The 19,589-nt window shown below is 58.1% G+C and overlaps 1 protein-coding gene across 9 annotated transcripts in view; it reads right to left on the bottom strand.

Annotated features, from left to right (window-relative positions):
• Positions 1–19,589, bottom strand: part of EDARADD (EDAR associated via death domain) — a 1,165,333-nt gene that overhangs the window by 505,282 nt on the left and 640,462 nt on the right. For all 9 annotated transcript variants that reach the window (XM_069607375.1, XM_069607376.1, XM_069607372.1 and 6 more), the window contains one exon: positions 12,688–12,746. In XM_069607375.1, the coding sequence (XP_069463476.1) occupies positions 12,688–12,690 (3 nt within the window). In that variant the 5' untranslated portion in view covers positions 12,691–12,746. The remainder of the gene's footprint in view (positions 1–12,687; positions 12,747–19,589) is intronic.

Raw genomic sequence — 19,589 nt, 5'->3', positions numbered from 1 at the left:
TCCCTTGGCATTACATACTACCTGCACGTTGATGGAATGCCAGTGCTTGCGGTTCCTATAGATGTGCTCAGATGCCCTGGGGGGACGTAGAGCCACATGGGTGCAGTCGATGGCACCTAGCACTTTGGGGAATCGTGCCACAGCGTAGAAATCCAGGGCGGCAGCATGCCTTTCTGCAGGGGTTCTGGGCAGGTATATGTGCCTGCGGACTGATGGGCGTGCAGTGATGATGTTCAAGACCTGGTGTAGGCAGCGTGACTGGGTGGCCTGTGATACACCACCCACAATGGCACTTGTCCGCTGAAATGATCCAGTGGCTAAGAAGTGCAGTACATTGAGGACCTTCTCCAGGGGGCTGAGTGCTTGGGAGCACAGGGTGGGTGATGTGAGGTCATCCTCCCACTCACTCACCAGGTCCAGTATGATGTGTGGTGGAAACCTGTACCACCCATGCACCTGGTCATCAGGCATCCCGAAAAGGCTGGTTCTGGGTGTGAATATTCTGGCCCTGACTATCATCCTCCTCTTCCTTTGGTAGGCCACGCCCACTGCTGCTAGGAACGGTATGTTCATCCTGGGTCTGAGCTTGTTATTTTTTTAGCGCGCAAATTAATGCGTTGCGCGTGTTGTAGGCGAGCGTGTGACCCGCGCACCCCTGAAATCCAGTACCCAGTCCAATAGCGTGTGGAAATTCCCGCGCACACCGGGATACAGGTGTGCTGACGTACTTGCGTGTGTAAGTGTCCGCGCACACCTGATATACACGTACATAGGCCAATCGCGTGTACGCGCACTTTTGTCCAATTACACGCGATGACACCCTGACGTGCTGTCCAATTACACGCGATGAGACTCTGACGTGCTGTCCAATTACACGCGATGAGACTCTGACGTGCTGTCCAATTACACGCGATGAGACTCTGACGTGCAGTCTTTCCACGTGTGCTCTGTCATCACGTGCTGTGTGGGAAACACCCGTGCGGGTCACGTCACAGACGCGCTTACGCGCTGAGGGCCTTTAGTCCAATAGATTCGCGTATGCGTGCTGACGCGCTTACGCGCTAAGGGCCTTTCCTCGGTTTTCACGCTGACGTGCAGGATTTTCACGTGCCAAATCACTCCGTACCAAGCTGGCCACGCGTAAGCACACGGAAGACCACGCTCCTGCCCAGAAGGCCGAACTACTGCCCCCCAGATCCCCGAGCACGCTCCCACCTGCCATCTGCTGCTGCCTGACTGCCTGCTGCCCACGTGCACTGCCATTTGCTGCCTGCACATCAGCCAGGGGTGCTGTTGCTGTGACCACCCCTGCTGGAACCGAAGACTCCCGACTGGAATTCCATCGCTCCACAGCCCAGCCCCAGGACCCAGTTGCCCACCCACTCCTGCCTCTGGGGTTGTCATGTCGGGGCAAACACCATCTGTGACCACTGGCAACCCCCGGCCAGAGAGGCAGAGGGGCACCAGCTTCAGTGCCACCGAAGTTGGTGTCCTGGTGGAGCAAGTCCTGGGGCAGTATGATGCCCTCTTCGGAAGTTCCCGCGCCGACAAGGAAGGACGGACTCGGATCTGGACTGACATTGTGACTGCCATCAACGCGGAGGGGGTGGCAGTCCGGGACTTACAACATGTCAGGAAGCGCTGGGAGGACTTCAGGTCCAGGACCCTGAACAAGGCCCGGCGCCTCTTGAAGGCAGCGGATGCCAAGGGGCGCCGGGGCCACTTGTCGGAAGAACAGATGGGGGTCCTGGAACGCATATCCCCAGCGCTCCACGTCCAGGTCCTAGAGAAGCAGACCCGTCTGGAGTCGAGCGTTGAGTGTACATGCATCCTGATTGTGAGCAGTGCGTGTGGTGATTTTTCGGCATTGTGCCAGTTGCACATCTGTTTGTATGGGGTCGAGTATGGGTGGGGGTGTACAGGGCCGTGGGTCTGACACATGCGAGGGCTGTAATGTGTGAGACATGGATGGTGCTTGTGTGTGTGGGCTTGCATGGCAAATGCAGTTGTGCGTGCACACATGTTTGGATGAATGTGTATGTAAGTAGACATGTCCGTGATGTCAGGCATGTATGTTGTTTTCGGCTGCATGTATTAGCACTGTGTACATGTGCATGTGTGTGTATTTGTCAAGGGTGCAACAGTGATGCAACATGGATGCATGTGACAGCGGTATGTGGAAGCCTGATTGGCAGATGTGACATGGATGCCCGTCTGAACAGTGCGACACTTGGCAGAGGTGTAGACATGCATGCAAGTGTGGTGGTGTGTGTACATGTGTGGTGCACTTCCTGTGTTGCATGTGATGTCTGGCTCCCCTTTGGCTGCTGATGCTGTTGTATGTGTAGGGATGGTGGTGGCAGTTGCGATATGGCTGTGGTATGGCTCATGTGTGCGAGTTGCAATGACATGTGTGTTGGGGATTGTGATGACATGTCTGAGGTTTGCCAATGCCACTCATGTGCAACTGTCATGCGTGTATGTGTCCATTGTACAGTGCCCTGATGCCTGTGTTTTGTTTCTCCCTGTCTGCAGCGTCAACTGATGAAGAGGGCGGAGAAGGTGCTGTGGAGCACAGCGGCGGGGATCCGACCGCCAGCCGGAGACGCAAGGCCCGGCTCCCCTCCCGTGTTGTCATCTCGTCGGGGAGTGAGGAGTCTGGTGCCGCGTCCCAGGCCGCAGCTGCCGGGAGGAGGTCCAAGAGGCGGAGGTTGCAGTTGGACTCCTCGGCAGCAGAAGGGGCAGCTGGGACCCCACAGGGCCCAACAGGGGAAGATGGCACGGAGTCATCCAGGTTGGTGGGGGGTTTGGTGGAGGAGGGGCCGTGCAAGCACCAGAGACGGGGTCTGGAGGTGGGGATCCCACTGGTGCTAGTGGTGCAGTCCAGGACCAGGGACAGGAGGCAGCACAGGCGGCCGCGGAGGTGCCTGTGTGCAATCCTGTCCCCGATCCTGTCCCTGCATCATCTTGCACCAGCAGGGATGCCTACGTCCGGACCCGTTTTCAGGCAGGGGATGAGCTGACGTCAACTGGCCTTCCTCTGCCTGAGGACGTGGCCATCCAGGTCCGGGTTGAGCCTGTCCTGGCTGGTGTGGCGTTGCGTCAACGGGCCATGCGAGGTGACCTGCAGTCTTTTCATGGAGAGACAGCACGTCATCTCGAATGGCTCGTTGACCAGGTCAGCCTGCTGGGACAGGTCACCCAGGCCGGATTCCTCCGTCTGATGGGGCTTGCTCCGACCCCCTCCTCAACTGGACCCCCTACGCGCCAGTCGTCCTCTGTGCCATCTTCCCACCCATCAGTCACCTGGGTGCCCTGTGGAGCTGCCTCTGACGGTGCGGCCAGGCTGGTGGAGGAGGCATCCCTGCCACAGTCGGGAGTCGGAGGTCCAGCAGGGGTGGCCACATCAACAAGTGCACCCCAGCCGGCGGAGGATGTGCAGGCAGCAGGAGGCAGTGCACGGGCAGAGGCAGAGCAGCAGCAGCAGCAACATGGTGGGAGACATGAAGGCTCGGGGCTTTCGACATCGGAGGGGCAGGCATCAGCCGGACGGCAGGGGGACCCAGGACAGAGAGTGTCTTCCGTGTGGCAGCGGTTGGGCCACGCCATAGGTGCGGAGCGGCGGCGGGCGGAAGAGGCGCGGCTCACAATGGCCAGGGCGGAGAACTCCATGCGGAGGGCGCAGAGGCGGGCCGAGTGCCTCGAGGCAATCCGCAGGGGGTTGGAGGAGGACACGGCGTCGTCCCTGCGGACCCTCGGGGCCATGGAACTTGACCGCCTCCGGGACATCGAACAGGAGTTCGATGATGCCCTGGCCCGGGACACCACGGAGTGAGCCGCTGGACTTGCCCGCCGCCTTTGTATATAGTTCTTTAGTTTTAGGTTTCCTTTCTTTCTTATTATGATTTGGAGTCGACGGACACTGCTCCACTTTTTGTATATAGTTGATTTTTAGGTAGGTTTTTTAGTAGGTTTCCTTTGTTCAGTTGGGCTCATGGACCCTTGTTAGTTTTGTACATAGTTCTTTTTTGCCTGGAGATTTTTTTACATTTGACTCTGGACATAATTTTTTTGGATTCTGATTTGCAGTTTTGTGTTTTTATAAGGACATGCAGCTCTTTTTTTTCACATTCACATTGTAGTTAGTTTTCTTTCTTTAGCATTCTTTATTTTTTTAAATACAATTTTGTTAGCATACTTCACTGTGTGGTATCATCTCATTGGTTTCATGCATGTAATGTTGTGTGTTTTCCTATTCAATTGCAACCATTGTGTGTGACGGACATGGGTTCATTAGCTTAATGAACATTGGGGGTGTAACATGTGATTTCCATTTCCATGTGGGTGAATGGGTTACTTGGTAGGGCTTTTTGGCTGTGGAGGCTGACCATTACGCACATGATTGGGGATTGTGAGGACCTGGTGGGGGCTGCCCATAGTGGCAGGGGGGTGGGGGTGGTGGGAGACATGAGTGGGGGCCTGGTGGAGGCTGCCCCTGGTGGCTGGGGGGTGGGGGTGGTGGGAGACATGGATGGGGGCCTGGTGGAGGCTGCCCCTGCACTGCTGGGGGGTGGGGGTGGTGGGAGACATGAGTGGGGGCCTGGTGGAGGCTGCCCCTGGTGGCTGCGGGGTGGGGGTGGTGGGAGACATGAGTGGGGGCCTGGTGGAGTCTGCCCATGGTGGCAGGGGGGTGGGGGTGGTGGGAGACATGAGTGGGGGCCTGGTGGAGTCTGCCCATGGTGGCAGGGGGGTGGGGGTGGTGGGAGACATGAGTGGGGGCCTGGTGGAGTCTGCCCATGGTGGCAGGGGGGTGGGGGTGGTGGGAGACATGAGTGGGGGCCTGGTGGAGTCTGCCCATGGTGGCAGGGGGGTGGGGGTGGTGGGAGACATGAGTGGGGGCCTGGTGGAGGCTGCCCCTGCACTGCTGGGGGGTGGGGGTGGTGGGAGACATGAGTGGGGGCCTGGTGGAGGGTGACCCTGGATGCTGGGGGGTGGGGGTGGTGGGAGACATGAGTGGGGGCCTGGTGGAGGCTGCCCCTGCACTGCTGGGGGGTGGGGGTGGTGGGAGATATGAGTGGGGGCCTGGTGGAGGCTGCCCCTGCACTGCTGGGGGGTGGGGGTGGTGGGAGACATGGGTGGGGGCCTGGTGGAGGCTGCCCCTGCAATGCCTGGGGGTGGGGGTGGTGGGAGACATGAGTGGGGGCCTGGTGGAGTCTGCCCATGGTGGCAGGGGGGTGGGGGTGGTGGGAGACATGAGTGGGGGCCTGGTGGAGGCTGCCCCTGGTGGCTGGGGGGTGGGGGTGGTGGGAGACATGAGTGGGGGCCTGGTGGAGTCTGCCCATGGTGGCTGGGGGGTGGGGGTGGTGGGAGACATGAGTGGGGGCCTGGTGGAGGCTGCCCCTGGTGGCTGGGGGGTGGGGGGAGACATGAGTGGGGGCCTGGTGGAGTCTGCCCATGGTGGCAGGGGGGTGGGGGTGGTGGGAGACATGAGTGGGGGCCTGGTGGAGGCTGCCCCTGCACTGCTGGGGGGTGGGGGTGGTGGGAGACATGAGTGGGGGCCTGGTGGAGGGTGACCCTGGATGCTGGGGGGTGAGGGTGCAGGGGGACATGAGTGGGGGCCTGGTGGAGGCTGCCCCTGCACTGCTGGGGGGTGGGGGTGGTGGGAGACATGAGTGGGGGCCTGGTGGAGGGTGACCCTGCACTGCTGGGGGGTGGGGGTGGTGGGAGACATGAGTGGGGGCCTGGTGGAGTCTGCCCATGGTGGCTGGGGGGTGGGGGTGGTGGGAGACATGAGTGGGGGCCTGGTGGAGGCTGCCCCTGGTGGCTGGGGGGTGGGGGTGGTGGGAGACATGAGTGGGGGCCTGGTGGAGTCTGCCCATGGTGGCAGGGGGGTGGGGGTGGTGGGAGACATGAGTGGGGGCCTGGTGGAGGCTGCCCCTGGTGGCTGGGGGGTGGGGGTGGTGGGAGACATGGGTGGGGGCCTGGTGGAGGCTACCCCTGCACTGCTGGGGGGTGGGGGTGGTGGGAGACATGAGTGGGGGCCTGGTGGAGGCTGCCCCTGGTGGCTGGGAGGTGGGGGTGGTGGGAGACATGAGTGGGGGCCTGGTGGAGTCTGCCCATGGTGGCAGGGGGGTGGGGGTGGTGGGAGACATGAGTGGGGGCCTGGTGGAGGCTGCCCCTGCACTGCTGGCGGGTGGGGGTGGTGGGAGACATGAGTGGGGGCCTGGAGGAGGGTGACCCTGGATGCTGGGGGGTGGGGGTGGTGGGAGACATGAGTGGGGGCCTGGTGGAGGGTGACCCTGGATGCTGGGGGATGGGGGTGGTGGGAGACATGAGTGGGGGCCTGGTGGAGTCTGCCCATGGTGGCAGGGGGGTGGGGTGGTGGGAGACATGAGTGGGGGCCTGGTGGAGGCTGCCCCTGCACTGCTGGGGGGTGGGGGTGGTGGGAGACATGAGTGGGGGCCTGGTGGAGGGTGACCCTGGATGCTGGGGGGTGGGGGTGCAGGGGGACATGAGTGGGGGCCTGGTGGAGGCTGCCCCTGCACTGCTGGGGGGTGGGGGTGGTGGGAGACATGAGTGGGGGCCTGGTGGAGGGTGACCCTGGATGCTGGGGGGTGGGGGTGGTGGGAGACATGAGTGGGGGCCTGGTGGAGGCTGCCCCTGGTGGCTGGGGGTGGTGGGAGACATGAGTGGGGGCCTGGTGGAGGCTGCCCCTGCACTGCTGGGGGGTGGGGGTGGTGGGAGACATGAGTGGGGGCCTGGTGGAGGGTGACCCTGGATGCTGGGGGGTGGGGGTGCAGGGGGACATGAGTGGGGGCCTGGTGGAGGCTGCCCCTGCACTGCTGGGGGGTGGGGGTGGTGGTCGACATGAGTGGGGGCCTGGTGGAGGGTGACCCTGGATGCTGGGGGGTGGGGGTGCAGGGGGACATGAGTGGGGGCCTGCTGGAGGCTGCCCCTGCACTGCTGGGGTGTGGGGGTGGTGGGAGACATGGGTGGGGGCCTGGTGGAGGGTGACCCTGGATGCTGGGGGGTGGGGGTGGTGGGAGACATGAGTGGGGGCCTGGTGGAGTCTGCCCATGGTGGCAGGGGGGTGGGGGTGGTGGGAGACATGAGTGGGGGCCTGGTGGAGGCTGCCCCTGGTGGCTGGGGTGTGGGGGTGGTGGGAGACATGAGTGGGGGCCTGGTGGAGTCTGCCCATGGTGGCTGGGGGGTGGGGGTGGTGGGAGACATGAGTGGGGGCCTGGTGGAGGCTGCCCCTGGTGGCTGGGGGGTGGGGGTGGTGGGAGACATGAGTGGGGGCCTGGTGGAGTCTGCCCATGGTGGCTGGGGGGTGGGGGTGGTGGGAGACATGAGTGGGGGCCTGGAGGAGGCTGCCCCTGCACTGCTGGGGGGTGGGGGTGGTGGGAGACATGAGTGGGGGCCTGGTGGAGGGTGACCCTGCACTGCTGGGGGGTGGGGGTGGTGGGAGACATGAGTGGGGGCCTGGTGGAGTCTGCCCATGGTGGCTGGGGGGTGGGGGTGGTGGGAGACATGAGTGGGGGCCTGGTGGAGGCTGCCCCTGGTGGCTGGGGGGTGGGGGTGGTGGGAGACATGAGTGGGGGCCTGGTGGAGTCTGCCCATGGTGGCAGGGGGGTGGGGGTGGTGGGAGACATGAGTGGGGGCCTGGTGGAGTCTGCCCATGGTGGCAGGGGGGTGGGGGTGGTGGGAGACATGAGTGGGGGCCTGGTGGAGTCTGCCCATGGTGGCAGGGGGGTGGGGGTGGTGGGAGACATGAGTGGGGGCCTGGTGGAGGCTGCCCCTGCACTGCTGGGGGGTGGGGGTGGTGGGAGACATGAGTGGGGGCCTGGTGGAGGGTGACCCTGGATGCTGGGGGGTGGGGGTGGTGGGAGACATGAGTGGGGGCCTGGTGGAGGCTGCCCCTGCACTGCTGGGGGGTGGGGGTGGTGGGAGACATGAGTGGGGGCCTGGTGGAGGGTGACCCTGGATGCTGGGGGGTGAGGGTGGTGGGAGACATGAGTGGGGGCCTGGTGGAGGGTGACCCTGGATGCTGGGGGATGGGGGTGGTGGGAGACATGAGTGGGGGCCTGGTGGAGTCTGCCCATGGTGGCAGGGGGGTGGGGGTGGTGGGAGACATGAGTGGGGGCCTGGTGGAGGCTGCCCCTGCACTGCTGGGGGGTGGGGGTGGTGGGAGACATGAGTGGGGGCCTGGTGGAGGGTGACCCTGGATGCTGGGGGGTGGGGGTGCAGGGGGACATGAGTGGGGGCCTGGTGGAGGCTGCCCCTGCACTGCTGGGGGGTGGGGGTGGTGGGAGACATGAGTGGGGGCCTGGTGGAGGGTGACCCTGGATGCTGGGGGGTGGGGGTGCAGGGGGACATGAGTGGGGGCCTGCTGGAGGCTGCCCCTGCACTGCTGGGGTGTGGGGGTGGTGGGAGACATGGGTGGGGGCCTGGTGGAGGGTGACCCTGGATGCTGGGGGGTGGGGGTGGTGGGAGACATGAGTGGGGGCCTGGTGGAGTCTGCCCATGGTGGCAGGGGGGTGGGGGTGGTGGGAGACATGAGTGGGGGCCTGGTGGAGTCTGCCCATGGTGGCTGGGGGGTGGGGGTGGTGGGAGACATGAGTGGGGGCCTGGTGGAGGCTGCCCCTGGTGGCTGGGGGGTGGGGGTGGTGGGAGACATGAGTGGGGGCCTGGTGGAGTCTGCCCATGGTGGCTGGGGGGTGGGGGTGGTGGGAGACATGAGTGGGGGCCTGGTGGAGGCTGCCCCTGCACTGCTGGGGGGTGGGGGTGGTGGGAGACATGAGTGGGGGCCTGGTGGAGGGTGACCCTGGATGCTGGGGGGTGGGGATGGTGGGAGACATGAGTAGGGGCCTGGTGGAGGCTGCCCCTGCACTGCTGGGGGGTGGGGGTGGTGGGAGACATGGGTGGGGGCCTGGTGGAGGCTGCCCCTGCACTGCTGGGGGGTGGGGGTGGTGGGAGACAGGAGTGGGGGCCTGGTGGAGGATGCCCATGGTGGCAGGGGGGTGGGGGTGCAGGGGGACATGAGTGGGGGCCTGCTGGAGGCTGCCCCTGCACTGCTGGGGTGTGGGGGTGGTGGGAGACATGGGTGGGGGCCTGGTGGAGGCTGCCCCTGCACTGCTGGGGGGTGGGGGTGGTGGGAGACATGGGTGGGGGCCTGGTGGGGGCTACCCCTGGTGGCAGGGGGGTGGGGGTGGTGGGAGACATGAGTGGGGGCCTGGTGGAGTCTGCCCATGGTGGCAGGGGGGTGGGGGTGGTGGGAGACATGAGTGGGGGCCTGGTGGAGGCTGCCCCTGGTGGCTGGGGGGTGGGGGTGCAGGGGGACATGAGTGGGGGCCTGCTGGAGGCTGCCCCTGCACTGCTGGGGTGTGGGGGTGGTGGGAGACATGGGTGGGGGCCTGGTGGAGGGTGACCCTGGATGCTGGGGGGTGGGGGTGGTGGGAGACATGAGTGGGGGCCTGGTGGAGTCTGCCCATGGTGGCAGGGGGGTGGGGGTGGTGGGAGACATGAGTGGGGGCCTGGTGGAGTCTGCCCATGGTGGCAGGGGGGTGGGGGTGGTGGGAGACATGAGTGGGGGCCTGGTGGAGGCTGCCCCTGCACTGCTGGGGGGTGGGGTGGTGGGAGACATGAGTGGGGGCCTGGTGGAGGGTGACCCTGGATGCTGGGGGGTGGGGGTGGTGGGAGACATGAGTGGGGGCCTGGTGGAGGCTGCCCCTGGTGGCTGGGGGGTGGGGGTGGTGGGAGACATGAGTGGGGGCCTGGTGGAGGCTGCCCCTGCACTGCTGGGGGGTGGGGTGGTGGGAGACATGAGTGGGGGCCTGGTGGAGGGTGACCCTGGATGCTGGGGGGTGGGGGTGGTGGGAGACATGAGTGGGGGCCTGGTGGAGGCTGCCCCTGGTGGCTGGGGGGTGGGGGTGGTGGGAGACATGAGTGGGGGCCTGGTGGAGGCTGCCCCTGGTGGCTGGGGGGTGGGGGTGGTGGGAGACATGAGTGGGGGCCTGGTGGAGTCTGCCCATGGTGGCAGGGGGGTGGGGGTGGTGGGAGACATGAGTGGGGGCCTGGTGGAGGCTGCCCCTGCACTGCTGGGGGGTGGGGGTGGTGGGAGACATGAGTGGGGGCCTGGTGGAGGGTGACCCCGGATGCTGGGGGGTGGGGGTGGTGGGAGACATGAGTGGGGGCCTGGTGGAGGCTGCCCCTGCACTGCTGGGGGGTGGGGGTGGTGGGAGACATGGATGGGGGACTGGTGGAGGCTGCCCCTGCACTGCTGGGGGGTGGGGGTGGTGGGAGACATGAGTGGGGGCCTGGTGGAGGATGCCCATGGTGGCAGGGGTTTGGGGGTGCAGGGGGACATGAGTGGGGGCCTGCTGGAGGCTGCCCCTGCACTGCTGGTGTGTGATGGTGGTGGGAGACATGGGTGGGGGCCTGGTGGAGGCTGCCCCTGCACTGCTGGGGGGTGGGGGTGGTGGGAGACATGGGTGGGGGCCTGGTGGGGGCTGCCTCTGGTGGCAGGGGGTGGGAGTGGTGGGAGACATGAGTGGGGGCCTGGTGGAGGATGCCCATGGTGGCAGGGGGGTGGGGGTGCAGGGGGACATGAGTGGGGGCCTGCTGGAGGCTGCCCCTGCACTGCTGGGGTGTGGGGGTGGTGGGAGACATGGGTGGGGGCCTGGTGGAGGGTGACCCTGGATGCTGGGGGGTGGGGGTGGTGGGAGACATGAGTGGGGGCCTGGTGGAGTCTGCCCATGGTGGCAGGGGGGTGGGGGTGGTGGGAGACATGAGTGGGGGCCTGGTGGAGTCTGCCCATGGTGGCAGGGGGGTGGGGGTGGTGGGAGACATGAGTGGGGGCCTGGTGGAGTCTGCCCATGGTGGCAGGGGGGTGGGGGTGGTGGGAGACATGAGTGGGGGCCTGGTGGAGTCTGCCCATGGTGGCAGGGGGGTGGGGGTGGTGGGAGACATGAGTGGGGGCCTGGTGGAGTCTGCCCATGGTGGCAGGGGGTGGGGGTGGTGGGAGACATGAGTGGGGGCCTGGTGGAGGGTGACCCTGGATGCTGGGGGGTGGGGGTGGTGGGAGACATGAGTGGGGGCCTGGTGGAGGCTGCCTCTGGTGGCTGGGGGGTGGGGGTGGTGGGAGACATGGGTGGGGGCCTGGTGGAGGCTGCCCCTGGTGGCTGGGGGGTGGGGGTGGTGGGAGACATGAGTGGGTGCCTGGTGGAGGGTGACCCTGGATGCTGGGGGGTGGGGGTGGTGGGAGACATGAGTGGGTGCCTGGTGGAGGCTGCCCCTGGTGGCTGGGGGGTGGGGGTGGTGGGAGACATGAGTGGGTGCCTGGTGGAGGGTGACCCTGGATGCTGGGGGGTGGGGGTGGTGGGTGACATGAGTGGGGGCCTGGTGGAGGCTGCCCCTGCACTGCTGGGGGGTGGGGGTGGTGGGAGACATGCATTGTTGATCAGTAGTGCAAGGTGACATGTGGGTTGGCTGGGGGGCATGCCCATGGTGGATGGGCTGCCTGCGGGACATGAGCAGGGGTGCAGGGTAGTCCCCCGTGGTGTGGGCTGCCTGCAGGGGCCGTGGAGGTTGTGGAGCGTACACCTGGGTGGACCCACACGGCCAATTCACGTGTAGTACTCCCCAGAACCCCTGAAATACACATTCCCTGCTGGTATCGCGTGTGCAACTACCTGCGCACCCCTGAAATACACGTACCCTGCTCGCACTGGGCCAATCGCGTGTGGAACTTCCCGCGCACCCCTGAAATACACGTACCCTGCTCGCACTGGGACTATCGCGTGTGGAACTTCCCGCGCAACCCTGAAATACACGTACCCTGCTCGCACTGGGCCAATCGCGTGTGGAACTTCCCGCGCACCCCTGAAATACACGTACCCTGATGAAATCGCGTGTGGAACTTCCCGCGCACCCATGGAATACACGTACCCTGCTCGCACTGGCCCATTCGCGTGTGGAACTTCCCGCGCACCCCTGAAATGCACGTACCCTGCAGAAATCGCGTGTGGAACTTGCCGCACACCCCTGAAATACACGTACCCTGCTCAAATCGCTTGTGCAACTTCCCGCGCACCCCTGAAATTCACGTACCCTGCTTGCACGGGGCCAGTCGCGTGTGGAACTTCCCGCGCACCCCTGCAATACGCGTTCCCCGCTTGGCGTTTGCTGTTTGCCAGCCCGGTGAACTGGTCCAGGGTTAGCACAGCCCTTTGCGATGATTTAGCGATTTGGATGGCTTTTCCTTGCGCGAGGGCGTTCTTGGGGGCGTTACTGGCGCTGCTGCAGGGTCGCTGCGATTCTCTGCGCCACGGCTGGTTTGGAAGCCTGAAATCCATGAATACGCTGTGCGCGGAAATCGGTTTTAGCGCACGTGCCTGGCGCAGTCAATCGCACGCGGACACTCTGCGCCAGCCGCTTGCGACACTTTTCTGCGAAATTCTATGAATTACCCTGTAAATCGTTTGTGAATATTTATGTAAACTCCAAATTTCGGAAATTAACATCCCATTCTGTTACCCAAGTCACTACAATTCAGTTTCAAGATTACAAACAACATGAGTTAAGGTTACATATTACACATGAATACCCTAAACAAGTTTGAAAAACATTTAGAAAACGAATTTTTGTGAAAACCAGATCTTCACTTAGCAAGTATGACAGTCTACATACCATTTGAGAAGTTAAGCTGCTGGGGTCTGTGTCTTCCACGGGATCGTTTTCAGCATGACCTGCCAGAAGCAAAAACACATTTACGTTATTAAAAATCTGAAAGCACGCCTCTACAATTTTGGGAGAACATGTCAAGATCTTGTGGTTTCTCTTTCCTGAATGACAAAAGAAAAAACTATGCTTGCCTCAACTCGTCATTATTTCCGCTGAATAAATCCGGCTGAGGATGAATTGCTTGCCATGTGTGATGTATACACTTCACCCCCACCTAGTTTCCTTCGTTAGATCTTTGTGAGGTTCTTTCAAAAGTGGAAATATGCCTATATGCATTAAAATAAGCTAATAAAATACATGAATGCAAGAGGCTCCTGGAGATAAAGGTGCCCATGTATTTTAATTAAGCACACATTTATTATTACATGTCTTACATGTCTTATACATTGCGTGTTTGTAAAACACTGGTGCAGAAAATTAGCTCAAGAGCACGAGACAAACGATGCAGACAAAGTAATCAAGTCAGTAGAGCTCAGTTTAAGGATTGATATGCAATTTCAGATGGAAAGGAGTTCGAGACGACCTTGCGGCCTATTCTGAGGTGCAAGAAAGTGTTCCTCCATGGAGGAGGAACACTTTACTAACAAACACCATATTCTTATGAAGAAAGAATGTGGTGTAGGGACATGAAAGCTTCAGCTTTAACATGTGCCTGATTTATGGCTTGACAACAGCCCTATTAACCATCAGGGATGCAGGGCAGCTACATGGAGGGGATTATCCTTATACAACACTTGTTTAGCAAGAGAAAAAAAAGAGCAAAAATGCGGTACCTTTGAGGTGCCATTAAACGCTGCTGCACACTTTTTCCCTTTATAAACAATGTATTTCTTAAACTGCAGTATCACTTTTCTAGTTTAATGAAAACTTTCTTGAACTAGAAAAGTGGCAGTCTATTAAAAAATGCTTGCAATGTCACTTGCAATGTCACTGGAGCACATGTTTCACGACAACGTGTGATTTAACAGCTTTTATTGCTGGAAAGCGCATCTCCCCTCCAATATTTCCACCCAACTCAGAATGATGGTGCTGGAAACTGGAGGGGAGAATGTCCTATTTCCACACACTTTTTATCACGAGAACAGAATCAGGTCCACAGTGTGCCCTGTACTGAAAAAGGCCAACCCTAAGGACCTATTATATAAGAGTTAGACGATAATGATAAAATAGCCAGTATTCAGAAATCGTCTCATTACGAGTATGGCAGTAAGTGGTAAAATTGGAGGTAACTAAGTTACCTCCAATTTTACCACTGCGCCAAATTATGAGTTTTGGTGTTGAGTGGAGGATTTACCTCCAGCAAAACCCTGGAGGTAAATCTTCCCACTCAACGCCAAAGAATTGGCAGAATTGGTGGAATTACCGCTGTGGTAATTTCCACGGCAGTAATTCCGCAAAAAAAGCCCCATTGTGTCCAATGGACCCAAACGAAATGGGGAATTACACCACCACTTGTAATAGGTGGAAATTCCGCCTGACCAAGTGGCGGTAACAGTAATTTGTTTATCGTGGATTTCAGGCTGAATTATTGCCTAAATCATAGTGGGACTCACTGCCTTTTTTACCGATTCATCTGATCATGAGATATGGGTTATTTTCCAGATATGGTATTTGTAGGAATACGGCATGCACTAAATAACACCTGATTATGCGTTTCTTGAAAAAAACACATGCAGTTTTTACCTCCACCAACAAAAAAAATGGTGGTAGAAATTGTAAAAACTCACCAGCATTTTTCCAGCAGTGAAAGGGAGCACAGGTGCTTACCTTCGCCGTATGAAAAGAATATCCTCCTTAGAGACACTCAAAAGGGATGAAATGGGGCGAATCTATGAGGCCCCCTTTCTCACCACCCTTTTGCCACTGTGTACATTAAAACAAATGTATAAATTAGCATTGAGAACTGCTACTGTATACAAGCCATTTCTGTCCTCAAAATCAAAAAATAATGCATGGATAATTTCAGAAATTCCTTGGAGCTCATTTTGGAGTCCCCCTGAGCATAAATAGAGATTCTAAAGACAGGCGTAACACTGTGACTGTCATACCTCCCTGGAGCACACCTGTCCTACTGGGGAAAGTTTTACTGCAAAGGCTTTAGCCTTTCATAGATAGCATGAACCAGGCACCCTGAATCAGAAACTTGTCGATTAAATTAAAAAGAAGTGTCAATTTGATCAGTTTTAACGGTACTGGTCACTTGCTTTCAAAAGCATCGGATCAAGTGGCAATTCATTTTCAAAATACTCAAGCCCCCTTGTTCCTATCCGTGAAGGAACAAGATGATAGTGAAGGGGCCTCCACTGAACCTTTAAAGGAATGGTTCGGTCAAAATTTTGTATTGCCCCTACGGGTCGGCCATGTGTTTTTAAGCCTAAGTCGCTCGATTTTAGAAACATTTCCTATGGACCTTACCCGAGTTTTCGTCCATTAAACACACGCGAAAACAGGCACCAGGGAGCTGCCATTTTGTGATAATCCTATCATTTCCCTCATCGTCCTGGCTGACCTGCTTTTGCGGCACTAAGTCATATCCCCCGCCCCTGAGCCTGTCATCAGCAGACGCGTACCGCCCATTTCACAGCGCCAAAGCACGTCTCGTATCAACAATTGCTGCGCTTCAGCTAATGACGTGTCACCATGGAAATGGCAGGACGCCTCCATCCTCAATAAGTATAAACAGACCGTTTCACAACACACAGCAGCAGATTTTCGATTGCATTCCTCTCTCTGTGTTACTTTGAGTATTCTGTGACTCGTTTCTGTACTCTGGTCAGCTACCTTCGTTGCTTGTAGCCCGTGTGAACAGATACCAGTACCACCGCTATCAATTATTTTAGTTTGTTTAACACACAATGGATACAATAATGCCCTACATGTACGAGCCCGAGTATACCGAGAAGGAACTACTGGAAAGGGAAACACGCGAAAACGATGGGTCTTCGGACGGCAGTTGGGAGGACGATTCAACAGCTGAAGAGCCTTGACCAAGTCGCATGGACGGTGTTTCCACCTGGTGCACATGCAATCGGTGCGAGCTAATGCCAACCGAGGACGAGAACTGCTGCTGCTGTGAAAACTCGGGATGCGTGGCCTACATTTCGGAAGGTGAGCCACGACTGCAATACATCACCGAGCTGCCACACTTCAGGGCAGCCTGCCTCACACGGTCCGTGTTGAGGATAATGATGGTGCTTATGCACGAACTTCGCGCAACTGTTCGTCCTCGTAATCCGAGTAACGAGTAAGTATACTCTGCTTGTCATGCCACTCCCATTTCATGGTCTTCTACTATATCCAAAATTACATATACATATCATTGTAACGCATGAAAGTCGTTCAATAGTGTGCAGTGTCTAGATAGCATTTGTCAGAGCAGAATGCCATTAGTTACAAGAATTGTCATTGACAACAAACGTTTATTAAACTTATCTTGGTCATTTAAAAACAGTTTGTTTCATTCCTTTTCACAGGTGGTACAGGCTGGTGGCCTATCGTTCGTTTACATGGTGGCTTCATGGGAGGCTTGGACACCGCGTTCGAAGAGTGATACCTCCCTGTGCTGTTCGTGCCATAAGAGAAACGTTCCCGAGTGACAGCGGTCAGTACAGAGGATTTTCTCTCGCTGTGCTGCAACCTGAACTCTACAATGTGTAAATTTTTGTATTTTTGTGTCATCAAAATAAGCTACAAAATAAAACACCACATATATTTTAACAACGGTTGTTTCAATTTTTTAAATCAATCAAGTGTGTCTTCATTCAAGGATGGACGTCAGACACCTGTGCTCGGAATGGGTGAAGTTCAGGTTGCTGTGAAGCGGGGTGGTCAGTATCTAAGCTAACATAATATATTATCAATAATGCATGCACTAAATAACACTTGTTCAAAGTCTTTCAGTCGGTTATGTCTCTATGAAAGTCACACATATATCTATACTATCAATTAACATTGGATTATACAGGCCTTAGGTCAAGGGTCTTGACCACTATAATACACTGTTTGAAGTGTCGGTCTGTGCTCACAAGAATCTCCGGTATGTGGCATTTGTTATTGATAGGCAACAATATACTGCAGTAGGGGTCTAATGTTAGTTGGGGATCTGCTAGGTGGGCATCATGGCGTGGTCAGTGGTCTGGCACATGAAGAGAATACCTTGCAGCGACACAGGGTCATAATGGCAGTAAGTGTCCACTGGCGAGGGTGCGTGGGCAAGGACACGTTTGTGGAGATGAACGAGCCATGTGCTTGGTTCAGGCCGGTTCGCGTGCAGGTCCGTGATCTCAGAGAGTGATGTGTTACATTTATTAGCTGTTGCAAATACCTCTGGAGTTTTCCAGTCAGAGTGGGAACGAGGCTGTGGGCCATGTGCTCTGCACGCTGTACTATTGCAGTGAGGCCTGGTCACCAAAATGGAGTGGAAAGGGGGTACAAAAATGGATGCCCCGTGTCCTACTCAGTGTTCCCATCTACGCGAATGTCATCCAAAGTTAACATCACATAAGGGAAAGGGGCGAACCCACTACTGGAGGCACTTGGTACGAGTTTCTACTGAGAAGTAAAGGATGAGAGGGGCCTGATGGCCCCTCGCTCCCACACAATTGCCTGCACGCCAAAAGGCGGTTCGCACCCGGGGATGAGCGCTGGCATGGGGGGCTGTGACGGGCGCAAACGGCCAAGGAGCCAAACAGCATGTACACTTCAAAAGGTATCCCACGCCCAGGGGCCATCGCTCACATGGCCTCCTCAGACCCCGTGTCTCCAGGCAGGCCTCCCCCGAGGCAGGCCGCCCCCCTGCAATCCACATAAGTGTGTCTCCATTCAGCAGTCTTCCTGTGCCTTATCTGCACGCCCCAGGCCCATCCATCCCACCCCCTCTATCAAAGGCGGTTCACACCCGGGATGAGCGCTGGCATGGGGGGCTGTGACGGGCGCAAACGGCCAAGGTGCCAAACGGCATGTACACTTCAAAAGGTATCCCACGCCCAGGGGCCATCGCTCACATGGCCTCCTCAGACCCCGTGTCTCCAGGCAGGCCTCCCCTGAGGCAGGCCGCCCCCCTGCAATCCACATAAGTGTGTCTCCATTCAGCAGTCTTCCTGTGCCTTATCTGAACGCCCCAGGCCCATCCATCCCACCCCCTCTATCAAAGGCGGTTCGCACCCGGGGATGAGCGCTGGCATGGGGGGCTGTGACGGGTGCAAACGGCCAAGGTGCCAAACAGCATGTACACTTCAAAAGGTATCCCACGCCCAGGGGCCATCGCTCACATGGCTTCCTCAGACCCCGTGTCTCCAGGCAGGCCTCCCCTGAGGCAGGCCGCCCGCCTGCAATCCACATAAGTGTGTCTCCATTCAGCAGTCTTCCTGTGCCTTATCTGCATGCCCCAGGCCCATCCATCCCACCCCCTCTTTCAAAGGCGGTTCACACCCGGGGATGAGCGCTGGCATGGGGGCTGTGACGGGAGCAAACGGCCAAGGTGCCAAACAGCATGTACACTTCAAAAGGTATCCCACGCCTAGGGGCCATCGCTCACATGGCCTCCTCAGACCCCGTGTCTCCAGGCAGGCCTCCCCTGAGGCTGGCCGCCCCCCTGCAATCCACATAAGTGTGTCTCCATTCAGCAGTCTTCCTGTGCCTTATCTGCACGCCCCAGGCCCATCCATCCCACCCCCTCTATCAAAGGCGGTTCGCACCCGGGGATGAGCGTGGCATGGGGGGCTGTGACAGGCGCAAATGGCCAAGGTGCCAAACAGCATGTACACTTCAAAAGGTATCCCACGGCCAGGGGCCATCGCTCACATGGCCTCCTCAGACCCCGTGTCTCCAGGCAGGCCTCCCCTGAGGCAGGCCGCCCCCCTTCAATAAACATAATACCACGACATACACACGTCATTCATTCACAAACACACCCCTGTTTCTAATACTTTATAAACCACTTGATATGTCTCATGAGAACATGTTTCTGCTTTGCAAGTCAACTCCTGAACCTTCTACCTGAGAAGCACTGAGATCTATGCTAATCTGCTCGTCGCCGTGCTATCTGTGACCGCTTCGAGCAAACTCGTCAGTGTGCTGGCCATCTACCTGTTCTCCTGCAACATACTGCTCGGCCTGCTGAATCCAACTGTTTGTTGGTCAAGGTAAGGCCATGTATCCTAGTCATATTTCGGTCATTTTTACATTTCAATCTATTTGCTATTACAGTACCCAATAGAGCTATGGTCATTGGTCTCATTGCTATTGAGTTAAGTTTCAATTGTTATGCTATCAATAGATCTATTTATTTTCATCTGTGTCAATTGTCATCGAATTGCATCCTTCGGGGGTCCAGTCTATAATGTAAGCATGGTTCCTTTTCGTGCAAGACAGAACATCCAAGGGACGAGTCACATGTTCAGAGTTTAGTCACATAATTTAAAAAATGTCTGTAATTTATGCAAATACTAAGCCGCACATGATGAACTGGTATAGTTCCAGCAACCAAAACAAACCTTGCATTGAGCATGGTATGGTTCATTTACTTTTTTATGACATTTTTATTCATCAAGATTTTATAATAATCTTGATATTTACTTTTCAGAATTTTCAACAATGCCTGCCTGTTCGATTAGCGGTTGCCCTTCGAAGACCCATGCTAAATCTGAAAGCACTACAATGCATGTGTTCCCGAAAACTGTTGATCGAATAAGAGAATGGGTCAGACATTGCGGATATCCACTGGATGAGCTGGAAAGTAGAGTCCAACAAGTCTTTGATGACAAGAGGGGTGATCGATACCGCATCTGCAGCCGGCACTTTCCCTCGAACATGTACACCACATCTTGGGTAACAAAGAAGAATGTGTT

The sequence above is a fragment of the Ambystoma mexicanum genome, chromosome 4q (genome assembly GCF_040938575.1).
Source record: "Ambystoma mexicanum isolate Mex_15411 chromosome 4q, UKY_AmexF1_1, whole genome shotgun sequence".
Classification (NCBI taxonomy): domain Eukaryota; kingdom Metazoa; phylum Chordata; class Amphibia; order Caudata; family Ambystomatidae; genus Ambystoma; species Ambystoma mexicanum.
Note: the sequence above shows the minus strand (reverse complement) of the source record. Positions and strands in the feature narration are given on the sequence as shown.